This window comes from Cyanistes caeruleus, chromosome 1, assembly GCF_971803275.1.
Source record: "Cyanistes caeruleus chromosome 1, bCyaCae1.hap1.1, whole genome shotgun sequence".
Classification (NCBI taxonomy): domain Eukaryota; kingdom Metazoa; phylum Chordata; class Aves; order Passeriformes; family Paridae; genus Cyanistes; species Cyanistes caeruleus.
Window position 1 is genome coordinate 105184144 of NC_141701.1, and position 25267 is coordinate 105209410.

At 39.2% G+C, this 25267-nt stretch overlaps 1 protein-coding gene and 1 long non-coding RNA gene across 2 annotated transcripts; one reads left to right on the forward strand and one right to left on the reverse strand.

Annotated features, from left to right (window-relative positions):
- The first annotated feature begins 7199 nt into the window (after positions 1–7199).
- LOC111923619 (uncharacterized) lies at positions 7200–8422 on the forward strand. Its single transcript, XR_002861173.2, has 3 exons — positions 7200–7352; positions 7908–7961; positions 8153–8422. It is a non-coding gene; the product is annotated as an uncharacterized LOC111923619 (long non-coding RNA).
- Positions 8423–18762: 10340 nt separating this feature from the next.
- LOC111923618 (putative G protein-coupled receptor 141) lies at positions 18763–22699 on the reverse strand. The gene is made up of 2 exons (XM_023919444.2): positions 22579–22699; positions 18763–21196 (listed from the first exon to the last, which is right to left on the reverse strand). The coding sequence occupies exon 2, from the start codon at positions 21173–21175 to the stop codon at positions 20306–20308; it is 870 nt and encodes a 289-aa protein (XP_023775212.1). The 5' UTR covers positions 21176–21196; positions 22579–22699; the 3' UTR covers positions 18763–20305.
- Positions 22700–25267: the final 2568 nt, after the last annotated feature.

The window sequence follows — 25267 nt, forward strand, 5'->3', positions numbered from 1 at the left end:
CTATATTCATGGTAGTAATTTCCAGCAGGACGGAAAAAAGAGAAAACATTCATCCTGATACTTGAAGGTGAGAACCAAAATTTGCTTGAGGAAAGATTTAGGGGATTAGAGAATACTAGACCTGAAAATATGATGGAAAATTATGTGAATACTTGAATTGTGATGTATTCCAAGCAGAATAAGCTGTTACACTCCAGTCAGGGGACAAACTACTGTCTGCACAGCTGTATTGGGTAAGAAATTTTGTAGCAAGAGAAGTATTGTTCTTTGCTGAGACAGGAGCTGAAATTAGACACAGTAAAAGAGCCACTAAAAGCTTTGCCAGAGGCTAGTTGAGGTAAGTTTTTATGGACATAATGAATAAAATAATCAAGCAATTGGAGCACAATTTGGCTTCTGCAAGTTTGTTTTGGTTTTGTATTTAAATTCCCTAGTAATTGGCACTACATGGTCATTTAGAAGAAAAAGTAGGATAATGAGTGGTCTATAAAGAAAAAGAGTGCACAAGGAGGAGGCAGTTGAACAGATGACATTGAGAAGGCTAAATATTAAAAGAAAATTTTGTTAAAATGTTCTAAGCCTAAAGAATATGTCAAAGGAGTTTAAACTTTTCAAGTTGCATTCATTCAAGCTTCTGCAGAAAAAAAATGACATTTAGTTCTTCCTTTTATTGACTCTTTCAGGTTCTGATCCAATTCATGCAAGTAAAAAAGGCTATAAATTTCTAAACAATTTGTTGTATATCTGTTCAAAGTTAATAAAATTATTAGGGCTAGAAAATAGTTCTTGATACAGTGTCTTCAGTCATCACACCATTTAGCCAACAGAAGACTTCAAAAATAAACCCAAATCCTTAGAAGATTGCTGGTTAGAAATGGTGAGTACTGGTGTGACTGGTTCAGAAACATTTTAAATGTTGGATCTTGTTTCTGGTACCATTTTCATATCCAAGGGTTTGTGCTGGTTTAACTTGTTTAATGGATGCAGAATTTATCTGCATGTAGCAGAGCTGCAAAGGCTGGCAAAAGCCAAGCTTTGCACCTGGCACAGGCCAGCCTTTTTGCTGAGGAGATAGTTTTGAGGGATAAATATCATGTGCCTCCCCAATATATGACAGAAGCGTGAGATGAACCACAAATGATCACTTCTGTCATAGGTTCCCGTGGATGGGAAAAGAAAATCAGACTTTTGGTCATGTAGTGAGTGTTCATAGGTCAAAAAAAGTGGTCATTGGGACAGAGTGCAATAGTCACTTGTGAGCAGGAATAGGAAGTTTTTGTGCTGCTGGTGATGTATTTTTAATCTATAGATGAAGGTCCTCCTGGAAGAGGATGATATAGAGCAAGCCTGTGGCTAGATGACTCATCCTATTTGTGAGCTAAAGCTTGGGTTTCTCCCAGTGTTTCCAGGACAGTGTGTGCTAGAGGATCAGAAATCACCTCTGAGTCATCTCAAAACCAGATTTGTCTCTGCTGTTGTGGTTTCCTTCCTGTGCCCCTGCTGTAATCAGCTCATGAGTACGCTTCATGTGCATAGGGGGTGTTCCTGGCTGCAAACATCCCTCCTGTGCACAACTCCAGTGCCAAACACCCTGCAAGTCCCATGGCATCATCACAGAGGCTGGAGGTATAACAAACTTGTTTCCCTTGCACAGGTCTTGGACATAAAGACAGATATGAAATACCTATATATCCAAGTGAATTATCCTCACTGATCAATTTAATGCACTTCAAGACCAAATCAAATGAATTTCACTCTGCTGCTGAACTGAAAGTTTATAGTCTTCTCTCTTTCCATGCATATTTTAGTTCTAGAGCTCTGTGTGTTACTGATAACAGAGTATGTAAATATATAAATGCACTTATAATGCCACCATACCTATCTGGGAGACTTTTGCTAATAATTTTTTGAAAACTATTCCTTCTCCTCTTCTACATGTTCAAAACCTCTCTCATCTTGCTAGCAGCTATTTGATCCTTAAATGAGAGAGGTTCTATCTTTATTTCAATTATGGAAATAATTATTATAGGTTATAAAATAATAATCTTGTAAGTGAAGGGTTTTTCAGATATTAGTTTCAGTGCTTTCCTCTGTAAAACAATACAATAGTCTTGTACATGTTTCCACATTCAGTATTTCATATCTACTCAACAGGTCTATTTTTTTATAGGGGTAGCTATAAATCTTCCTTCACTTTCAACCTGGAACAAAAAGATAAAATTAGTCTTAAAATCTCATTGCACACAGTTTTCACCTGTATTTGTTCAATGCTCTCAGTTATGTCCAGTTAATATATCTCATAAGTACTCAATAAGCTTTCATTCACTAAACCTCAGAAATGTAAGACTTCTGCACGTCTCCTCCTAATTTCACCACTTTGCCTGAAATTTTCAGCATCAGAAACACACAAAGAAGCAGAGAATGACTTTAGTTACATTTGGCAGAAGTGCATTTTTCTCTTGTATAAAATTTGTGACAGCTGTTTATTTTTAATGCAATTCAAGTGTTGTTTACAACACAATGCAGTCATCAACACACCCAGAGTTTTAACGAACACACTTTATGAAGTCAAAAAATTTTTCTTCTGCATCTCAAACTCACTTGCCATTTTCACATTAAAATATAAATGCTGTATTCTGAAATAGTTACAATACAAAACTTCATCTCTAGGCCCAGTATCCTATCACATCACTCAGCTTCAATTGTTTTGTTTCCCTGTGTGATCCACTTTAGACAAGGGTAGTGGTAGCAACCTGATGGGTTCAACACACCTTAATCCTAGAAAGTTGTTACAAAGAGAATATTTGATATTAAAAACATCTGCCTAAGGAAGAATTTGGATTACAGAAATTTGTCTTTGTTGGATGCTTCCCCCTGACTTGGCCATTTAGCAAGACTGAAACATTCCATACAATATTTAAAATATTTTACCTGTGTATGTGTAGGAAACCTAGCAGTAAAACATAGCCATAGCAGCAAGTTACAGTCATACTGAGAGAAAACATCCAGAGATGTCTGCCCAAGCCAAGTGGAAGTTCTCAGATTTTCTTGTTTTCCTTTTAATATCTGTCCAACATCCATTCTGAATCATTGAACTCTGGTTGCATTTATACTACTGAATTGAACCACGTGCAAGAATATTCCCTGGTGTCAGACCTGCTTAGTAAACCTGCAAGCTCTTACAATCATCTCTAAATGTGGTGAGAGGTCTCAGAAAAGTATTTATCCCTGACAGACAGCACTTTTCATAAACATCTGCTCATGATGTGAAAGTTGACAGTGCTCTAGGGGCCCTGCTGTTTATTCCTACAGATATGGCCATGCTTGCTTTAACATGGTGCTCTGGCAATGTCTTAGTAAGCCTCAGTCTGTGCTCCAGGTTCTGCTGGACATACTAATGTCATGGTATAAAAACACCTTTCTGGCTTTGACCTTGAGTTGAAGAAGGGCATGGTGATAGGAGGATGTCTGCCTTTCTTCTAGCCAAAGAGGGTCTGAAACAAGAGTAAGAATACTTAATCTCCATCTGGGACTCCTTGGGGACCACAGGTGTTCTAAATATCATGTCCTGTTTTCTCAAGACATAGAAAATGACAAAGGTGATGTTCAGAGGAGCACAGAGTTGAAACCTCAGTCATCTGTGGCAAGCGAAAGTCGGTCTCCAGTAGGTCTTCAAATCTGAGGTTGGAAGGAGAGCATCCCAAGTACACAGTCTCCAAGCTTCTCTTTTGATTTTTACTTTGTGTCACTCTTCTCCAGTAGCATTATGCCAAGAACAACCCCCAAGAACAACCCAGCGGCCTTTCTCTCATGTGCTGATGTCCTGCTCAGACCATCCTGCTCAACAATAGAATCTGGCCTGGGGCTTCCTCCAGTATAGGAAAATTGAGGTTTATACCTTAAATTTTCTCATGGGAGAGAGGGACCTGAATGCTGAGAAGACTTAGAGACAGGTGCCTTTTTATGTGAGGCAAGATATTCAGAGGCAGAATGTGCTGTAGCAGACAGGAGGATGGAAGGGGGGAAGTCAGCAGCTCCTCCTCAACAGAGAGTCTCCTATGGCAACAGCAGCAGAGAAAATAGCATCAACCATTGCTTGCCTGCTGGCAAACAGCCCTGGGCCCCACTGGGACCTGTGCTCCCTATCGTGCTTGGCACCCTGATGGCAAGCCCTTTAAAGTGGGTGCAGCTGCCAGCTGAGGTTGACTTTGGCAGTGGCATGTGGAATGTGTGTGGGTTCATGCTACCCCTGAGGCAGGGACTTTCATAGCCTGTCCCTTCTTCATTTGCATGTGGGGCTTCCAGGGCTCTGCCACACTCTGACACCACCACAGACCACATCCTTGGTCATAAAAGGCAGAAACAGATGAAGACATCGCAAAATAAGGGGTGCAGCCTGTCTTCACCTGTAGAGAAAAGCCCAGGAATGCCCACCTGTCATGTGCTGTGCTGAACATCAGCTCCTGGGTGGAGGAGATGCAGGTACAGATCTGCACCTTGAGAAGGACTGTGTGTAAAAGATCTGCCAAGGGGGAGAATCAAGCCAAATAATTTCCAAAAGGTGAAGGCAAAGTGGTTGCAAGGCTTTGATGGTTGGGTGCAGTGATTTATGTGAGCACTGTGGTGAGCTAGCCCTAGCCCTAGCCCTGTACCAAGTGCATCATCGCGGTTGTGCAGCTGAAAAGTGGCCTGCTGCACCCTGAACTGCAGTGATTAGTCACCAATTTCTTGTGTCTCCACTTTTTTACATGGCTCTGCATACAGAGGAAACATAATTTTTGTGGCATAGACAGCTAGAACAGCAGCATTTTATGCTCGCTTTTGCTTATATTTGCCAAGTTCTACTACAGTTTAATTTAAGAGGGCCTGGAAACATCCAACACTGGAATCTCATACGATATGGTAATGATGTAAACCCTATATTGCACATTTAAAAAAGGCAGATTATTCTGTTTCCCTGGCAAGCAGCATATCCTTGGCTAAAACTGAGTGAAGATTAATCGTGAAACCTGTAGTGTAATATAAATGTAGTACTATTAATACAGAGAAAGGTTGTATATGATATTTATGTGCATGTGTACACAAACAGAATGCAAACTTACAGAAAGGATGCCATATTATTTTTAAACATTTGAACTTAATTCAGCAAATCACTGTTAAATTTTCAGCGTTTTGCACCTATGTCATGTTTTTTCTTTCTTGGAGTTGATTTTTGAGTTTTATTTCATTTTTATTTTATTTATTTATTGAGTATTTAATTTCCTCCATCTTGTCTTTTGTTGTTTTGTTTTAGTGAAATAATTTATCCTGCAGTTTTCACTAGTATGTTCTTTGATAGGATTAGGGAAATAAAATGTATACACTTTGAAGTAGCTGCTAAAACATTGTCTCTTGCAAATAAAAGGATAAACTTTCCAACAAATGCTACAAATCCTACAATAGAAGAAATTTTGAATTTCATAATGTAGCATATACCTTTAAGAACAATATCCTGGACAACTCAGTTTCATATTTCAAGCTATGTGCATATCAAATGACAAAAGTAATTATCTTGAACTTCTTACATAAATTAAATAGAATCTTTTGCAATCCATTTGATTAATTACAAATAGTGCCGCTTGCAAATTTTCTTTGCGTGGAATCCATCAATCATTTTTGGATAATCAAGATTTTCATCAGCCTAATTTTTAACAGATGAAGTAGCTACATGTCTTAAATGAGCCTGTTATGTTTCAGAATGGAGATAGATATGTTTTGATCACCTGCTGCCACAACAGCTGTCAGGGTTGCTAGAGATGCTTGGAGCACCTTGCGGCAGGTGCAAAGGTGACTTTTGGGGGCAGCTTTATGAGTATGGTGCTTATTAGCACGGCAAGCTCACCACAAAGTTTATCTGTATCACCATTTAAACCTCATAAGGGCATGCTTGGAAAACATATCTTTTTCTTGGCCCTGAAAAGTGGTGCATAAATTCTAGAAGTGTCAGATTGAGTAAGCTGTCTATGAGCTAAGCAGAGTTGTGTCATCCACAGCAAGAAAGTTTTTGCACCTAGAAATATATTGATGGATAGTCTTTTCCTTTAAATGATACATTTATGTTTCTGCTATATATTCAGACCTGAACTCCTCAAAATACTTTCAAGCCAATCTGAGATTTTATTCTTTTGAGGCTTCCACAGCACTGGCCACCCTGACTTTGTTTTATTTCTGTGGGGAGGAAGGTGAGAAGATTTATTCCACATATGCTGCCCAGAATGTTGAAAATTTCTAAACAAAAATAACACATTAAAAAATGAAATTCAAAGTTTTGGCTCTGACTGAAGTAGTTCATCCTCTTTGTACTTTTTTTTTTTTTTTTTAAATTGTGAAAGTTCTAAACAGTAAAACAGAGGAGTTATGTGATGTGGTTAATGCCAGAGTCTTGTGGTTATGAATCATTTTAGTAGCTTTAAAAAATTGATATAATCTATCCTGAGCTGCTTGTCAATTGTGTTAATAACTCAGCAGAACTGGATCCTGGCGAGAAATATGAATGGTGGAGGAATGGAGAGAGGAAATGGTGACAGCTGACAGAATGGTAGCAAGTTTGTACTAAAACTTCACACTTGCTTTCTCCTACTGTTCTGGAGTGATAGACATGTAATGTCACATAAACACCCAAGCAGCAGTGCAGCTATCAGTGCTTCTCCCTTCCTGTGGATTCTTTCTTTAGAGATTCTTTGTCCTCAAAATAAGAACCAGCTGGAAAAAAGGAGAAATAAACTGTTGAGTTTTTGAGAATCTAGGTGGATTATTCAGATACATCTCAGGTATTTGTCTTTTTTTTTTTTAATATTAGGTATTTAATTAACATGCACTTTGGAATAATCTCCTTAATGCTACTTTCTCTTGAGCATCTTCGTTCTGTGATGCTTTTGTCTGTCATATTCACATTTTCCTACAAGAGTAGGAATTTTGTTCTGTAACAATTAAGAAAACACTTGTATAATATTTAATTTGTTATTATATTATTTAATAAAACTAGACTGCAGGCAAGTTGCCAATGCAAATGTGGTGTTGATATTTCCCATTAATCTGTCTATTTCCAGATTATCATGACTATATTACTTTAAATAGAAAGTAATTTTTTTTTTTATTTTTCTTTTTTTTTTTTGGTGGGGGTGTCACGGGGAGGGTGATTTTTTTGTTGTATTTTTGAGATTCAGTTTTATCATCATCCTAATTTCCGAATCTGCTTAACTGAGTGGAATGTCCTGAGTTTATTCTCCAGAGCTGAATGCATCATGGAAACCTGTACTGGCGTCAGAAAACCAGCAAGTGGCATTAACTGCATTGGAAGAGACTGGGAAAGGGTGAGCGAAGAGCCAGCAGCTCTGGCAGCTGAAAATGGGCATCCCACAAGAGCACACAGGTTGTGAGTAGTGGTGCAACAGCAGTTTGATAATACCTGTGGATGCAACCCCCTTCTATGGCAAATTTGAAGTTACCCTTCAAATAAAAGCCACCAGGGGTCAAAATTTAGATGTCTCAATATTAAGGCTTGAAGAAATTATTATTTTTTTGTTTTCTAAGGGAATGTCTCTCTACATATATGTATTTTTCAGATGATAAAACAGTGATTTTGAGAATAACTGTAAAACCAAAATAAAATAATGAAGTGTGGCTACCATGTAACCCCATACATTTCTCGTCCTTCCTTTTTCTGTCCTCAAAAGGAACTTCTTTACAAATGTTGTTTAAAAAGGTGCCACAGAGTGGCAGTCTCTGTTTTTGTGCAGGAAATGTTTCTTCCTTTCTCCCTTTTATTCCCAGACTGAGTGTATGTTAAATTTTGCTTTTCTTACTTTCTAGTGCTCTTTATCTTTTGAGTTTGGATTGCATTTTTATCATCCTTTTGTATCTTTCAGGTTCTAGAATCCATGCTGCCACTCTGAATTTCAAGCTGGATAGTTTTGATTCATGTATGTGTATTTTTGTCTTCTGAAGTTTTGTTTTGAGTCAAAGTTCAGTTATAACTGAAAGAAGGGTTTGCTTTTTTAAAAAAAATGCTCTATAGCCCATATTTAACTATAGGTTCTGGCTTGCTTTTAAATCTTTATTCATGACTCATTCAAATGCTTATTTTACTAGTAACTTCTTTCTGCTTAACCAGGCTTTCTGTCATCAATCATACTGCCTGTTCAGCCAGAAGAGAAAAATGCAAAGAATGATAATATTACAGTAGCACTGATGTGCATTTCCAGAGCTTTAATAGGATAAGTGTCAGCACTGATGCACTTCAACATCATCCATTGCAATAATACTGAGAAGAGGAAGAAGACAGCGAAGCTGGTTGACATTTCAGTATATATCTTATGCATGATCAAATTAGCATTTGCTCCCAATTGAAGGCAGGAGTATATAAAGGAGAGGATTATGCAAAGTGAGGATTACTACTCTAAACACAGCACTTACTAATGTAAAGCTATGAATGGAGGACTACCTTTCTGTGAGAAAGGACAGAAAGGCTGATGCAGACATGAGAATTCACTGTGTAGCTTTCTAGCTGACTAACTTACCATTTGGAAGGAGAAATGGGGAGGGAAAAATAAATGCTTAAAGCATCTCAGTGAAGCAACTCAATTACAACTCATCTCAAATTCTCATCTCCTTGGTTTTGCTGACTACTTTTATTTTTAAATATACCGACTTATTTCAAGCATATCCTGACTCTACCTGCTATGCAACTTGGTTGTTGTGATTAGTGATCAATACTGAGGAACTTGAGACCAAATTCCATCTCTTCACCAGCTTCAGTGTTATGTGAATAACATAATTTATCACTTCTGCATAGCTCCTTTCAAAGACCTCGGGATTTATCAGGATTTCACTGTCTCCACTGTAGCTCGCTTTCTGTAAGTAATTCTAAAAGCATATAAAAAAGTATAATGAGGCAATGAATAGCAAATTGTAAAGCACTGGAAATTAGATCAGTTAGGCAATTTACAATAATTTGTGTGATGTGAAGGGCAGTGTTTGATCTGGGAGTGTCAGAGGGGTGGCCTCTCAGTTTGGCTGTTAAAGCCAAGAATGATGGAGATTGGGGGGGCTCCAGAAGTTAGACAGAATAAGGCAAATGTCTGGGCTCTCTCTGTGGTGGTAATGACAGATTGGTGAGTTCAGATGTTAATTCTCCTCTTTATCTGAAGCACCTACTTTTGAGAGGGCTGGACTGCCTGCTGAAAGTACCCATCTCTTCAAGATAAGTGGCTTAAACTACACAGATATCTTTTGGGTGGCCACGGCAGCAGTGAGTGACTTTGTGACGAACGGGAAGTTTAAACAGTGGAAAAACAGGGAGAGATAACACCAACCACAGAGTGATTCACTACAGCTGAATGGAAAAAAGGTTTTTTAACCTTCTCTAATCTTTTTTAAAAAACAGTCTGTTAAATGTTATGCACTGGTGATCTTTTTCACAGTGTGCTTTCTGTCCAGTAGATTACTTGACATATTTGGTTTGCGGTAGCTCCGCTGGTATGAAGGATATTCTCTATTCTGGGTGGGGTTTTTGTGGTGGCTGTGAGGGATAATGAAACATAAACTGTTCTGAGGCCAACTCAGCTCATGGTGAAGAACCTTACAGCCCTTCTTTAGAACCAAGATGTTGGAAGCATAGAAACCATCCAGGCAAGTTTGAGAATGCCACTTGGTACTTAGGCTACGGAAGAAACACATTTGAAATTTTGACATAATTATGTCAAAAAGGCTTCTGGTGGTGTCACATTTTGAGTCATCTAACGTAAATGATTATGGTATCAAACATACAAAACAGTAATTGGAAAACATCTCTGAGTGACTTAATAAGCTATAAAGTTTCAGAATGTGGTGCTCTCCATGTTGTGATAGCTATTGTCTATGCACATACAACATTCTGCACAATAAAACTAGTGTGACACTTAGCATGACAATGCTGAGGACTTTTTAAAATTTGTGACATTGCAGGAAAAACTACTTAAAAAAACAGAAGTCAAGTCAAAATAAAGAAATATTTATGTGGTTGGGTTCCCAGTTCCTACATTGCTTGTCACCTTTTTAATCAAAAAACAAGTGTCATTAGAGTCTTAAAAGAAAGGCAGCTGGACTACAGATAAATCCAGAAATCTTACACACACCCTGCTGCAGGTTTGCTGCAGGGCAACAAGATATTTCTTCACCTATGAAATTAGTGTGCTGTATGATCTTGTGCTAACTTTCATCATCAGCAGTGGATCAGACTGTTAGCACCACTTCTGCCTTACTTCCAGCAGAGTTTATACTGATAGAAATGAAATGCTTTAAAATACAGCTGTGAACTTGTAATTTACATCAATATTACCAAACTGCTCACGTTTTCCTTAGAAAAACTGTGAGGACCTCTTGCCTTTTCCAGTCTCAGGGCACGAATATTGTAACAAATAGCCCCAAAAATTTTGACATCTCTTGTGGTCACCACTGCGTGTTGTTTCAATGCACAGTCACCTGGGGCTGATGCAAATCCTCTTTTGCTTGTCACATGAAGATTATATCAGTCCAAAGCAAGAGGCTCACCTGCAGAATGTGCATTTGGAGGTGATTGTTGATGTGGTCTGGTGGCATAATCTAGACCATTTTAGGATGTCTAAGAATGCTGCCAGGGATGCGCAGCAGTTCCATTCTTCCTGACTGCTGTCACTTCTTTCCCTGTAATAAGAAAACAATCAACCATCACTGCCACAAGTAAGTCCATAGCTGTAGGCTTCTGCATATGAAAACATGAAGCTAAAGCCAAAGACTGACAGGGTTACTTGGTGAAACTCTGGCTTTTTAGTTCCCACTGAGAATTTAATGCTAGATAGTTCTCTGTAGCTCTCAGAAAGTTCTGAAATAATTCTTTTTTCGTGAGGAAAATTGGGATTTTGTTCTTGCCAGCAGACTGTATCAATGTCTTAGTGATATAAGCGCTGTTAGTAGTTTGTGCCATTTAGTCTCTGCTGGCAGCAGCACTCTTATCATGCAGACCTGCTGATCACTTCCTTCCTGCAGAGGACATGAGGTCCAACACAACCAGCTTGCACCTGTGTTTTAGACATAGAGAGAAACAGTCTTGCAAAATGTCTGCCTTCCCTGAACATTCAGTGGGGAGTGGTTGGTGTACTAGCACACCATGGGTAAAGCTTCTCCAAGCTCAGTTACAGGCACCAGGCAATTAATTTATTGACATCTCCCTCCTTCCTCTTACTTCTTTCCAGATAAATTTATCATTTCTGAGACACACCGTCTTCATATGTAGAGAATCTTTGGTGGCTCCTGGCATTTCCATGGAAGGGAAGTGGAGCCTAAACATTAGACAGGAAAAAGTAGGTGTGTCAGAACAGGACATGGGTCATTCCTTGTCCCTTCTTCCCATTGCTGGAACAGAACAATCATGCAGCAAGAGCTGCTTGGCCCTTGGTTCATAGTGAGCCAGTCTGGAGCTGTGCAAGGCAGAGCACTGTGATAGCAGGACTGCACATATCCATACCTAATAGTGTTAGTCCTCCTCAATATCATTTGGAAACAAACAACTCTCATAATGGAGTTACACAACACAAGAGAGTTTGGCAAGAGAAGAGGGGGAGTTCTCTACAGCTCTGATAGATGGTGATAAGTGAAATTAATACAGTAAAGAAGTCTGCACTGTTAATTCCTTTAAGAATCCTGGAAATTATTTTTCTGTGCATTTTTACGGTGCCCACTGGTTTATCTGAGGACATGTAGTAGCAGAGCCCCTTTAAGAGCAATAAATCAGAGAGACAGGATGTTTTCATGGTATCGTGGTGTGGTACACTTACTCTTCAGTTTGGAGGTTAATGAGTTCTTTCCTCTGAAAGCTAATACAGATTTCATAAGGCATTCCCCAGCGCAGCTAACATGGCAGTTTAATGATTGTCAAACTGGGGGCTTGCATCATTGTCAGGTCTATTTGAGATATTCTGCCAGTGCCTCTTCTAAACCTTTGTAGAAAGGGTTTCTCAGGCTCCCACATGGATTAAGAGTATATTTCAACTCCTTGAAGTCTTATCATAATTTTTTATATGCATTCACATATTTTTCTGACTGGCTAGAATCCATCTCATTTAATTCTCTGAAAGTGTGTTTTGTGGGTTCTGCTAGCTGCTTATACACCCATATACCCACTGCCCTTCCTCCCAGGAACATGAGCCCAGCTATGTTCCACTGGCCAGCTGGCAGCATCTCGTGAAATGCTCCTACTGCAAGGATATTTCTCACTAGAAAACAAAGGCAGGGGCTTACCCTTAGCAGGAAGGAATGGGGGATGTTTTCTTCTGGTTTTACAGGAAGAGCTGATGATCCAAAACTTGCTGGATTGCAGCCATGTGTAGATTTTATAGATGGGAAGCCCTGTGGACCCTCTTCTAGCTTACAAACTCAGCAAAACACTCCAAGCTCTAGCTTACCTAGCTGTGTGCCAGAAGGGTGTTTATAAATTCCAAGGATTGTGGCTTTGCAGCCTGGTGACTGGCATAACCAGTAGCTGTTGAGTGCTTGAATCAGACCACCTCCTTACTCATCCCTGGCTCCTCAGGTTGTTTCTGCACCACAATCCCCCAGAGTCAGAGGCACCCCAGGCACAGGACTGTGCTCCACATCTGGAATACAGAGTGATGCTGCTGGGGAGGAAATGCCTCCTTGCCACCTGAGCTGTAGCCCTATCTGATGGATGCTCAGGGAAACGTCAGCACATGGAGACTCTTCAGTGTCTGTTTCCTGCAGACTTCTTTACTGGATTAATTTCACTTAACCTGCTGGCTGCTTTGATCAGATCCCTGCTGGCTCATGAGGTGTGGGTGTGCAGGAACAAAGGTGAGCTGACAGCTTTCTCCCAGGAGCAATTTCATGAGGAGCTCACCACTGCAGAAGTAGGTGTAGAGGATGTATTGCTTTCCTATTAGATTATTATTCTGTCTGATCAGACAAGATCTGATTAAAAAGATTTTATTCTGTCTGATAATGAGAGGAGAGCATTCCTTTTTAATTGAATTCCTTTTCAAGCTCCGTGAGCGCTAGTAGGAGAAAAATTCTAGAAGAAAACTAATGGAATTTGTTATCTATATGCTTAATAATAGACATATTCTGATTTCAGAGGTGATTTCAGAGGGCAATTCCATTCCTGCAAGGGCAATCCATGGTTTTGGTCTACCAAGGCTCTCCTAAAAATGACTTTCATATGTCCCTTGCATTTCATCTTTCAACCACCTCTATTTGCCAGATAGCAATTGTTGTCTATTTTTGATCCCTCAGATTTTGTTAGCATACTTCAGAGACACATTTTAAACTGTCTCTTTTCTCCTTTTTTTCCTTTTTATCTATTTCTCTCTTGCTCTCTCTTAACTTCTTTGTTATTTTAAATAATAAACAAGTAGATAGTTATGAGTTACACAATTCCTTCTTTCCCATTCTCCCTTCACTGTTTTATCTTGACTTTTAATGAACTAACTTTGGCAACTGAACAGTTTCTCTTTTGTAAAACCTAGGATTTCATTTTTGTTGTCTCAATTTTGCAGACGTCTTTGTTTCTTCCTCTATGTGATTCTAATCTTGCCCTAATGTTTCACATGCAGATACTGCTGTTATGAGATTATTTTGTTATTCTCATTCTCATATTTATATAGGGGAATCCACCATCAAGGCTGTTCAGGTATTTCAACAAAAAGCCCCTGCTTTGACACAAAGATTGTCTTGTGAGTCAGAGGGCTGTGTCCACTCCATGTATACGATATGGATCTTAGAACAAAGCTTTTGAGTTGAGATGGTTGCATGGTGGGAACCTTCTTAAACTGCAGATGACACATCTGTGGTCAGACATCTGTTTGAGCAAGAGCTTTTGTTAACCAAATAAGCTCTAAAGCTGTATAAATCTGGAAAGGGAATGAAATCACACTGTAACTTTGGTTTAAGGCAATGGTTCTCAAACTTTATACTCTCCAGCTTCCTCCTGCCAGAACTTGGCTGGCAACAAATCAAATAAGTCAAGCATTAGGGTAATCAGTAACAGACTAGCTCAAGTCTAGAAACCTGGAAAAGTTACACTGAACCTTCTGATTCTCAGTAAGTTAGTTTTCCTACCCACAAACAAAAAAAAAAACAGTATTTCACCAAACAGATGAGAAGGAAAGGAAAACAGACAATGAGGAGATGAACAATGTGCCCTATGATACCAAACCACTCAACTTTAAAGGGGGTAAGAAGTATTTACAAAGGGGTCTTCATTCAGGTATTCTGAAGAACCACATGCTAAATTCATGTTTTCAGCTGGGATACTGAAACTTTCAGGAGGAAAGTTATTTTCCTTCTTAGTAGCTAATGCAGTACTGAGTTTTGAATTTGGGATGAAAATAATATTGATAACACACTGATATTTTGGCTGTTGATGAGCAGTGCTTACCCTAAGTCAAGGATTTCTCAGTGTCTCACTCTTCCAGGTGCACAAGGAGCTGGGAGGGAGCATGGCCAGGACAGCTGGCCTGAAATGGCTAAAGGGACATTCCACAGCATAGACTGCCATACTCAGTATGTAGATAAACAGGAGAGAATTGGCTGGAAGCCCTCTGATTGCTGCTGGGGGACAGGCTGGGCACTGATCAGCAGGTGGTGAGCAATTGTGTTGTGCATTGCTTGTTTTCCTTGGGTTTTATTTCTCTCTCTCCCTCTCTCTCTCCTTTTCATCAAAATTATTATTTTTATAATCATAATTAGTATTATTAGTACCATTATTATATTTTACTTCATTTTAATTATTAAACTGTGTTTATCCCAACCCACAAGTCTTGCCTTTTTTCTAATTCAGCTCCTCATCCCACGGATAGGGAAGGGGAGGAAGGTGAGTAAGTGGCTTGGTTGCCAGCTGGGGCTACACCACACACACACAGTAAGTCATTAGATGTGATCATCTGCTATAAAGCAAAAGGTGGAACACAGGCATATTTTGTTCATCAGACTAAAATTTTAAGAACTCTTAACTAATCCAGTTGCAACTTCTGATGATGTTATGCCTCTCAGGGACTTAGAGGGTAAAATGTCAAGGGAAGGGGGAAATTTGAGGCTAAAAGGACAGGCAGTTTTCATGTGGCATTTGTCTGAAAATTTATTTCTCCTTTGAAAGGTTCTATGGGCTAGGGGGAAAGAAAAGTGCCTTTTTACAGGGAGGAACGTTTTTAGGGTAACTGTAGAAGGTAGCAGTAGGGCTAAAGCAGAGAAGTTCCTGGTGAGTTATGTATGCTGCACAGCCTCGTTTATGGGACAGGCACCACCAGCCTGTGCCCTGGCATTTTGTGTTTTCACAGCAGAGTGAAAGGACAGTGAGAGAGACACCAGGAGCAGGAGATGAGTCCATGAGTCATCTTGGTGTTCCTCGTTGTGGAAAAACCTCTTTCCAAATTTGTTTCCCCATTTCCTCCATCCAGGATAGGTGGGCAGTCACCTGCTTAGGTTAAGTTTTGGAAAGGTGGCTGGAATGATAATGCCAATGGAAGCACAAAATGTGGAGCTTGTGAAAATTTCCCTTTTCTTCCAGCTTTTTTCCAGTAGGAAGTCTTGTCACCTGCTGGTTTCCATATTGCAACATTTCAGAAGGGGTTTCCACAGATAGAAGATATGAAAATGAGAGGGAGAATTGCTACTAAAAGTGGACTTATTAGAAAATGAGACTGAAGGATGTTTAAAAATTTTTGTCTTTGAGTAAACTGTGGTGGTGTGTTAATGTAAGATGCATCACTGGATTTGATAGTTCTGCCAAGCAGTGTAAGGAAATAAAGCGGCATGTATTTTATGCTATATTTTGATATAATAGAAAGGTTCTTCCTTTTCATAGTGTTTTTTAGAATATTGAGACAGTTGCTCAACAGATTTATTTCCATGGAGTTTTAGAGCTTACAAGGTGTTTTATGCAGCAGTACTGTATCTCAGAAAGCACAGATCAGACTTTCCAAATATTTGTGAGAAGTCATGAATGAAAGAATCATCACGCAAGTCAATGTCTTCTAGTCTATCTTCTGCAGCCTTCTTTTCTCTGACACATTTGTTGTCTCTGTCCTTGCCTGCCAGGACATAAAAGCAGACAGCTGTTGCTAGCACTCCCCTCTTTCTAGGACTAAGGCAATGAGAATCCCCGTTACATCTTTCCTTGTCAGAAAGAAAATTACTTCATCTGGAGCCCAGATTTCCCCTCTTCTTTTGAGTGCAAGTCTGCTTGTGCATTTCTACATGTACCTTGGTGCTCCTGCGTGGTTTTCCATAAATGATTGTACACATCTCCTTGAAGCAGTAGAGCTCCTGCAGGCAGGGATTCTATCTGTCCCAAGAGAGTCAGAACAGAAGAGAGCAACTCTTTCATCATGTACAAGATCAACATCCTCTTCCGGAGTGATGACTCTTGTCCTCTGACTGTCAATCTTATCAGAAAATTGTTGGTTGATGAGCAAGATGTTTCTGCACAATTTGTGTGACATCCTTTGTGTGACAACACATGGTCTTGACTTACCATGAATTTAATATGTGGGTCCTCATTGACAGCTGAACACAGTGTTGCAAAGAAGGCATGAAGAAATTGTAGAGGGTTTTTTTTGGCTAGTCTTTTGTAGCTTTGATATTTTTTGAAGTTATTTTTTCCATGATTTCTCATGTCTTAGTTTTGTCTGGTATTTATTCTCTGTGCAACAATCATTGCAACAAATGCTGCCCCCTGTAAATTTTTTGCAATGTTTCCACCCATGTGCTTATGGATAAAGCAATTTTCAGTCTCTTTCATAATTTCACCCATAATTTCACTGTAGTTCTGCTCTGTATGCCAAATAGCTGCTCTGTGGTGGCACACAATGCCCCAAACTAGAATGTATGTGATAAGAGGCAAGGACTGTAGAGTGGATTCATGTTCAGGGTTGACACAGGAAAAAAAAAAAAAAAAAAAAAAAAAAAAAAAGAGAGACAGATAGTTCTGACAGTATCTGTTAGGGTTAAGAGTGTCATGGTTTGAGTGAAGAAGAAGACAAAAAAAAAGGAGTGGAAGTGTTCCTTTGTTTCCTCCTAATGCATCTAATCCTTCTGCTTGTTTGCATAAGGGCACGTCAATCTGACAACAGCATCAATATGAATTTTCTCTGTAGCAGGCACAAGGAAGAGATGGAACAGAAGGAAGATATGAATTAAAACCAGATATGTCACTTGTGCATCACCCTCTGCACTGTTGAAAAGGATATGCTCAGGTAAGGTGGGAACAGGCCACCTGTAGCAGCAGGGCAGCTGCGGCAGCAGTGAGCACACTCATTTGTATGGTGAGAACCACATGTAGCTTTCCATCAAACTAACTTAGGAAGTCAGGGATACAAGTGGGATTTTGGTTTTGGTCTCCTTGCCTGCTCTGTTCATGCAGAACTTCATGAAGAGAACAAAACTGGAAGATATTTGATATTATTTGCTCCAGAACGTTTGAGGATGTTCCCAGTCTTCGTTGGATAACATTAAAAATTAATGGGGTGACTAAATAGTTTACAATTTTACATGATCTTTTGATGTGAAAGCAATTATTAATGTCTATAATTATCTCCAGAATTACTTGGGTTCTGCAAATGGCATTCAAATCAACATTTTTAACTGTTTTCCAGAGGGTGTCATTCTATAATTCATAGTAAGGAATGGTACCCTACAATCTGAGCTCACTATTATTGTCCTTTCAGAATTTATTTCTTAGCCCATCCTTCTGAAGACTGATCATTTTTTATTTTAACCAGTTTTTAAAGTGCTTTTAAAGCTCTCAGCTGGGGACTGGGTATTGAATAGAGCTTATCTCCATCACTTTAATGTGAGTCTTAGATGTAACAGCACTGAGATCAATGCTTAATCCATTATCCTCTGAATTAGGAGGACCATCTCACGATCTACACCTCTGCTCTCCCACTGTCTGCCTACATAGCCTACATACAGTGCCCACAGCCACTGTGGGGCAGAGTGGGAAAGAGAGAAAGCCTTGATGCTGTGCAAGTTCAGTGCATCCCACCCAGAACTGCTGCTGCCCCGTGGCACCCAGGCAGGGCAAGTAGAACAGTCCCAGTGACAGACAGCAGCCAGTGGCTACCAGACAGCTGTGATGGGCAACAGAGCCTCAGCATCACACCAGAAAGTCAACTCAGTGTGTCTGGGTTATTTCAGCAAGGTAAAAAATGTCAGGCAGCATGAAAGCAATGCTGTCATGACATGATTGGCTCACATGGCTGAGGACATGCATGTAATTTCCCTTTTTCTCCCCTAGACTTGCACAACATTATGGTAGCCTGATCATCAGCAGACTCACAAGCAGGGTCAGAAGACTCTGATCTTTACCAGGTAGGTCACCTTAGAAACATTGGTCAGTGAGAATAGGCAGTGACACAAGACATTTCTTCAAGGAACAGATATTTTATTTAGCCCCAGGAGTACAGTAAGGGAAAAACAGTGTACTTGTTGCACCACCTCCAGCTTTGTCAGTTTTTCTAAAGACTTTGGAAAATCCAACTTTAAAATCTGTCCCTTTGCACTTCATCTCTGCAATATTGAGCTCTGGCTCTAGCTGAAAATCATGGACTGATCAATCTACTGTTTGAATAGGAGTGGACATGGTAATTCTAGAGGAGGCCATCAGATGAGGATTTTCAGATTTCGAGTCTTGCTGCTGTATCCCTGACACCTTACATTTTTTAAAAGAGACAGAAAGGTTCCTGAAACCATCAAGAGTTTTCAACCAAGTTTTTTAATGGAAATGTCAAGGCAAAATCATCTATTCAGGATTGACAGAGTAAGTGTAAGTCCTTTCATTAAAAGAAATGCCATCAATCTGAGGTATTAGCAGCATTACTTTATAAGTGTACTTTATTATCCTCCCAAATAAAGCTTTAATCAGTTTGAATCTAGGGATCATAGCACTTTCTGTAACAAAGATTGCCAGACTAAAATTTATGGGAACTTAAAGGGCTGTGAGGGAGGAAGTGTAGCCTTGTGTGACTCCTAGGAGTCTGGGGTGGGAGAAATCTGGCCCCAAGCTGCTGGGATTCAGCAAATGACAATGGGGCCTTCAACAGAAGGGTTACAGACTTTATGCACTGAGCAGAGCAGGAAGAATGAATCATTAAAATAACTTTTAAATCATGAAGATAAAACAGAGATTCCCAAAACGGATGTGATTCCCAAAGAATATAATCTATCTAATGGAGAAAAGATATACTTTAAAACAAGTTTGTATACAAGCATATGCTGAACTGATTAAGCACTGTTCAGTAACTTTAGTCTAGTTTTGTTTTATTACATGCATAAATGGAAAAAATATGGCATCTGATAATAAATCAACAGAGAACTGAAAGTGACCAAACATCAAAGGTTTTTGAAGGCTCATAAAATATTTCCCTGTCCTGGAGAGGGTCTGATCCTTCCCCTTGACTGAATTCCAGGTCCAGTTATGGAAGCGCAGCAACACTTTTGCCTACAATGGGTCTAAGAGATAACAAAAACAGATCCAGTCCTGATGGGAGAGTGACATAAGGCAGAAATTTTGAATCCTGTTCAGCTCTCATTCACTCTAAATATATAATTATCACAATTTAGAGCTCCTTGTGCCTTTGGCATGACACAAGTAAAGGTGAAGTTGTGATAATGATTAGTTTTCATATAATTTAATTTAATATATACTTTATATAAATTATACAAAAGGAGATTGGACCAGATGGCCCACTGTGGTCTCTTCCAATCTGACCCATTCTGTGATCCTGTGAATACTTCTCATTTGAATAGAGCTTATGTCCTTGCTGTCTAAATTCACTAGTACAAATATCCTGTAAAGGAATTTCTTTCTTCCATCTCTTCCCTTCAGTGTCACAATTGTCAGAAGACGTTAGACCTTCAGAGAAGACAACTTATTGGCCACAGTGGGTTGTGGTTACTGAGACACTTTGAAGAAAAAAAATACAAAGGAATGCATACCTGTGCTGTAATTACTGGAGAAGAACATAAGGAAAATATTAATGAAGCTTCAGGGCATGACTCTTAGGTCAAGACTAGAGTAAGACTCAAGTATGTCTTCTTTCTAGAGAGAAGATAAAAAAAGAGTAGCTTGTGAAAAAGGAATTTTAGTGGCCTGCAAAAGCCAAACAATGCTGTAGACCTATAGAGACATGCCATGAACTCACCAGTCTTCCTAGCTCTGGAAAATCACAACACAGTTTTGTTTTTCTAAACAGCCAGTATTGACACGCTGCAGCTGGACTTCCTGGTAGTTCACGGTTCAGTGGGCTATTCCTGCTATGAAGCACAACATATCCAGGCAGCACATTGTTGTTAAGGCTAAAAAAACCTCATTGTATAGGAGTAGTTTATGGTCTTTATCAAGGTCATAGTTTTGGATATAATATACTCTGAATATATGATGAGGCACGAAGCAGACTAACGTTACCAAGATGAAGAAGAAGCTCTTCGCCTGAGCCCTGAATTCCACATGGGAGTTAATGTCAGGCCAGTATTTCACAGCTACTCTGTAGATCACAGTCAGCTGGATTCCGGTGAGCACGGCACACACAGCCACCAGAACCCCAACCAGGCAGTAGTTTGCGATCACCATGTGAGCCTCCTGCAGCTCCGTGTGGAATTGGAAGCACTCGGAGGAGCGGTACGTCTTCGAGGTGCCGTAGTAGGAGAGGAGAACGGGCGTGATGACCAGCGCTCCCAGCAGCCAGACAGCCCCCGCCCAGGCCGCCGTGTAGCACTTCCGAAACTCCAGCCGGAGGAGGCGGGCGATGATGATGGCCACGTAAAAGGCGAAGGTGGCGTACATGTGCAGGTAGATGATGGCGCTCGCCAGCCTGCACGCAAACCTCCCGAATTTCCACACCCCCGAGATGTAGTAGCTGAGGCGGAAGGGGATGCTGAGGAGCATGAAGCTGTGCAGCACCAGGAGGCTGGTGATCGTAATGGTCATCACGGACTGGGATCTCCTTTGAAGCAACAGCTGGGCCATCATGATGACCCCCAGGGTGCCACCAGCCAGGTTGATGATGTACAGGACAATCAGAACAGTGTGGAGCTTCTCTGAAGAGTCCAGCACTGTGTCATTGGAGGAATGGTTCTGTTGGGTTATGCAGCTGTTAAGCATCCTCATATGCTCCTCTTTTAAAGGTTACTGAAAAGGAAAAATGGGAGTGAAACATTTTCTTTGGTATTTCCTTCATTGTTAACTGGAATATAACAGATTCCTAAAGAGACACTACTGAATTGCATCTGAAATTATGTTATCCCATGTATTTTACAGCCTTATAACTGTTGTGATCCTGCATATTACAGCAATAGCCCATGCCTCTCAGGGTTGAAACTACATTTTGCATAATTATGAATGAGATTTTGATTGACTAAACTTCATTCTAGGATTTTTTTCAATTATTTGCCTCTAGATATAGCCATTTGTAATAACGAAGACACTGTTTGTGCATATTTTATCTGCATTCATATTATAAAGCTAAAACTGAAGGTGGGAAAATACTGAAATATGAAGATGTACCTATCATGTGTGGATACTCTATGATGACACCCGATCCATCTTTTTAACATCTTGCTGGATGGGTGCAAAATACACATAAGGTCGCAACAGTTTGTTTCTAGATACTTGGAGAAAATTGAAAGTAAAAGTTTGCAGAGGAAAATTCAATCATTTCTTGCTTCATCTGCAAGTATTTTTGTTACAGAATTTCACCTGAACTGATCTATTATGAAAAGTGATGAAAAGATATAAATTATTTAGGAACGATCTTCTGAGAGGTATAATTCATTTGGCACTTGTTACATAGCCATATACAGCTGCATTCTTATTTAGACAACTCAAAATGCAGACTTGTATAAAGATTTCTGTACAAATATATGGGGACAGCTCACAGGGTAGATAGATGCTTTGCTAATGAAATTTATCCTTACCTTAGAAAGAGTTTTGAAAGGACAAACTAAGAGCTGAAAAATCATCTCTTAAAAAAGCAGTGCCTTTTCTGTCTGATTTGAAGTTTGAAATCAGTAAATTTGTAAACAATTGAAAACTTGTAAACTTGAAATCAGTAAACTTGTTTTAGCCGTCAATTATTAGTTCTTTGTACTCATCTGTAAAGTGATAGACTGCACGCAACTGTAAAACATTTTCAGAGAAACTTCTTATTTATGAAGCATCAGACAAAACATCTTTAGAAAGACAAGATCGGTATAAACCTTTCTGTTCACCTCCTTTTAAAATTCTTTTAAACATTTTAAATAGCATTCTTTAAAGCATTTAAACGTTTAAAATTTTTTACCTGCCTAATATTCCCAAGAAAAGCACAAGAAATTTCCAAGAAACTTTGTTACATGAAAAGTTTTACCAACTAATTAATTTTCCGACGTATATTGTTAATATTTCAAATTTGGAAAATGTACAACTTTTAGTTCTAGACAGCATAATTACAGCTTAATGGCAACATTTTATATCCCTTTGAAATAGATTATGATTTTTTTTCTATTTATGGCAATGAAATATTTGAATTTTACCTTACAATCTCTTCTTTTTGTGACTTCACCCTGAAATATGTCATTCCATGCAGCTGTAGCATGTGGCATACATAAGCAGAGTGGAAAAAACAGCCTTTGACCTGTTTGACCAAGAAGACCTAGGGTTTTCTCAGCCCACACACAGGAAGGAACAAGCCTTCCTTTTGCTTCACTGCGATAGCAATCTCATATGTGCGAAGTCGAATGCTCTTTTCATCATGCAGGGAGAGCCACAGAGAAGTTGCTGAGCTGCCAGAGACCATCATTGTGCTGGGACATGTAGAACACATCAGGTCAGGACTGCCTCTGACCACAGTTTGGTCAGTCTCAAAGTTCAGGTGGGCAAGGATTCCCTGAGCCCTACAGCTACCACAAGGTACCAGGTTTTGCTGCTAAACAAGTGAGAAGTGCCACTGATCAAGGAAAGAAATGTGCACCTGAGCAAAGGATTTTTTCCTTATACATCCACTTTCCCCCTGAATTTTATTATTGTTTAATAATTAATCTAAATGTTCCAGAATAATGTTGTTTAGCAGAGTTAATGGGGGATTTCACCATGTTACTGTATTGTCAAGAATTCAGAAATTTCTCACTGTTTAAATATTACACTTAAAACAAACTGCAGACATATATGAAAAGCAACTTAAGAGCTGTTGGCTGCCACCAAAACTGCTGAAGATCAGAAACTGAACTTCTCCACTGATGTTTTCATTCTTCTCAGTCTCTTTTTCTTTGAAACATTCCTTAGAAGTTGTATGTTAATGCTGTTCAGTGTGCTAACATTGTATCTTCATGTTCTTCTGTTAAATAAAATAAATTTAAAAATCACTCAAGTCAGCCCTGTAATCTAGGTTTAGTTTTTAGGTTAGTTTGTTATTTGAGTACAAGAGGAAATTAGCACATAGCTTGCCTTGACCAGCTGTGAGAATAAAGATTGAAGGAGAAATGCATCTATACACAGCAGAAATCCAGGTCAAGACTAGAATTACAGAGTTTAAGGAAGGAAAAGACTCGGCATATCTGGTTTAACAGCGGGGTAAACAGAAGACAAAGAAGAAGAAGAGTGAAGGTTTCGGTTACTGAGAAGAAAAAACGAAACAGAAGTAGCAGTTGAGAGAAGAGAAACAAGGCCTGTTGAATGTTTGGAGATGGGATGGATCTCTGTGGAAGTGTCAGAACACGTGGAGCCACGCATGGGTGTAGCAGACTTCCTCTAAGCAGGGAGTAGGTCCATGGTAGAACTCTAACTTCTCCATTTCATGTCTGCATGATTTCCTCTGTTTCCCACGTCAGTCTAAAAAAATATGGTCTTTTCTGGTCAAGCAACCAAGGTTTCATTTTTGATTTCAAGAGCTTCTTTCTGTCTTTGAACAGACATAAAACTGTCCTGTCTTTTGTGACTGGATAGATTTTCAGTTTTAGATACTTCTAGGGTAATAACTGCTGACAATTTAAATAATTTAATAATATTAATCCTCTATTGTTAGCTGCTTACAGGAACTGAGCTATGCATAGGCCATAAACAATGGTAAAATAGGGAATACCTGTGTTATGCTTTAATACACTGCTTTTTCTGGGACTACAGGTGAAATCACAGTTCTTGCTGTCTCATTCCTGCCTTGTCAGACATGAATCACAGGTACTGGATTGTAAGAAAATCATACTCCATAGTTAGGGAACATGCAGGATAATCCCTTTGATTTGCCAATCTCTCCCACCCCATGCATCATGAATAATTTACTAACTTCAGCCACTAAATGGTGAACAAGTTTAGCAGAACTTTTCAGATTCTCAGACTACTTTTCTAATTAGTTGATTGCAGATTTACTGAGAGATTTCTTAGGCATTGTCAGGATGGAAGAGGCTGTCTGGCTTCTCTGTTTATTAGAAATCATAATATATAGTTGCCTTAGTCATACCTATTTAGTATGCCTCAAAAGTAGACATTATGCTTTATGTAAATAGAAGTAATATATAATGGATTTCTGTGAAGGAATTTGGCAGATCGTATCACAGGCAGGTTATGACTTACCTTTTAAAACAAAGCTGTTATTTATTTGGTTTGGTGCAAAGAGAAGAGGTTTATTATTATAAATTCAGGAATTTGTTGTTGTTATCCTGTTTTGGTATATTCCAGTTTAGAAAGTAGAAGATTTATTAGTTTTGTCTCACTATTTGGTCTAATTGACCTCCAACACCTGTAGTGGCAAGTAAAGGTCTCGTTGCTTTAGTTTACTCCAGAAAATTGATATTACTGTCTATATCAATAGACAGTAATATAAATAGAGTACATATAGATATGATATCTATATCCATTTTAATTTGGAACAGCTGCAGAAAACCACATGTAAGTCAAGGATCTGGCACCAACAGCATAAATTTTTCCTTATCCCAGATTCTTTCCTTTCTGCTTGACCATGGTACTACTCAGTGTACTTTTCAAACTTCCTATTGTTTTGCTTTTTTCAGAAGTCTGTGTTTCAAAGAATAGCCCCACATAATGCTACCATACCTGGTTCCTCAGGTTCTGCTTGATAAATAAGGTCATAGCCACAGCATCTGAATTCTTTCCTGATACTTATACACAGAATCAACAAGCCTCTTCATGGATCTTTAGATCCCTGAAACTAATTTTTGCTTGACACAGAGCTGGCTAAATCTTTAATAAACTAAAAAGCAATTAGAAAGG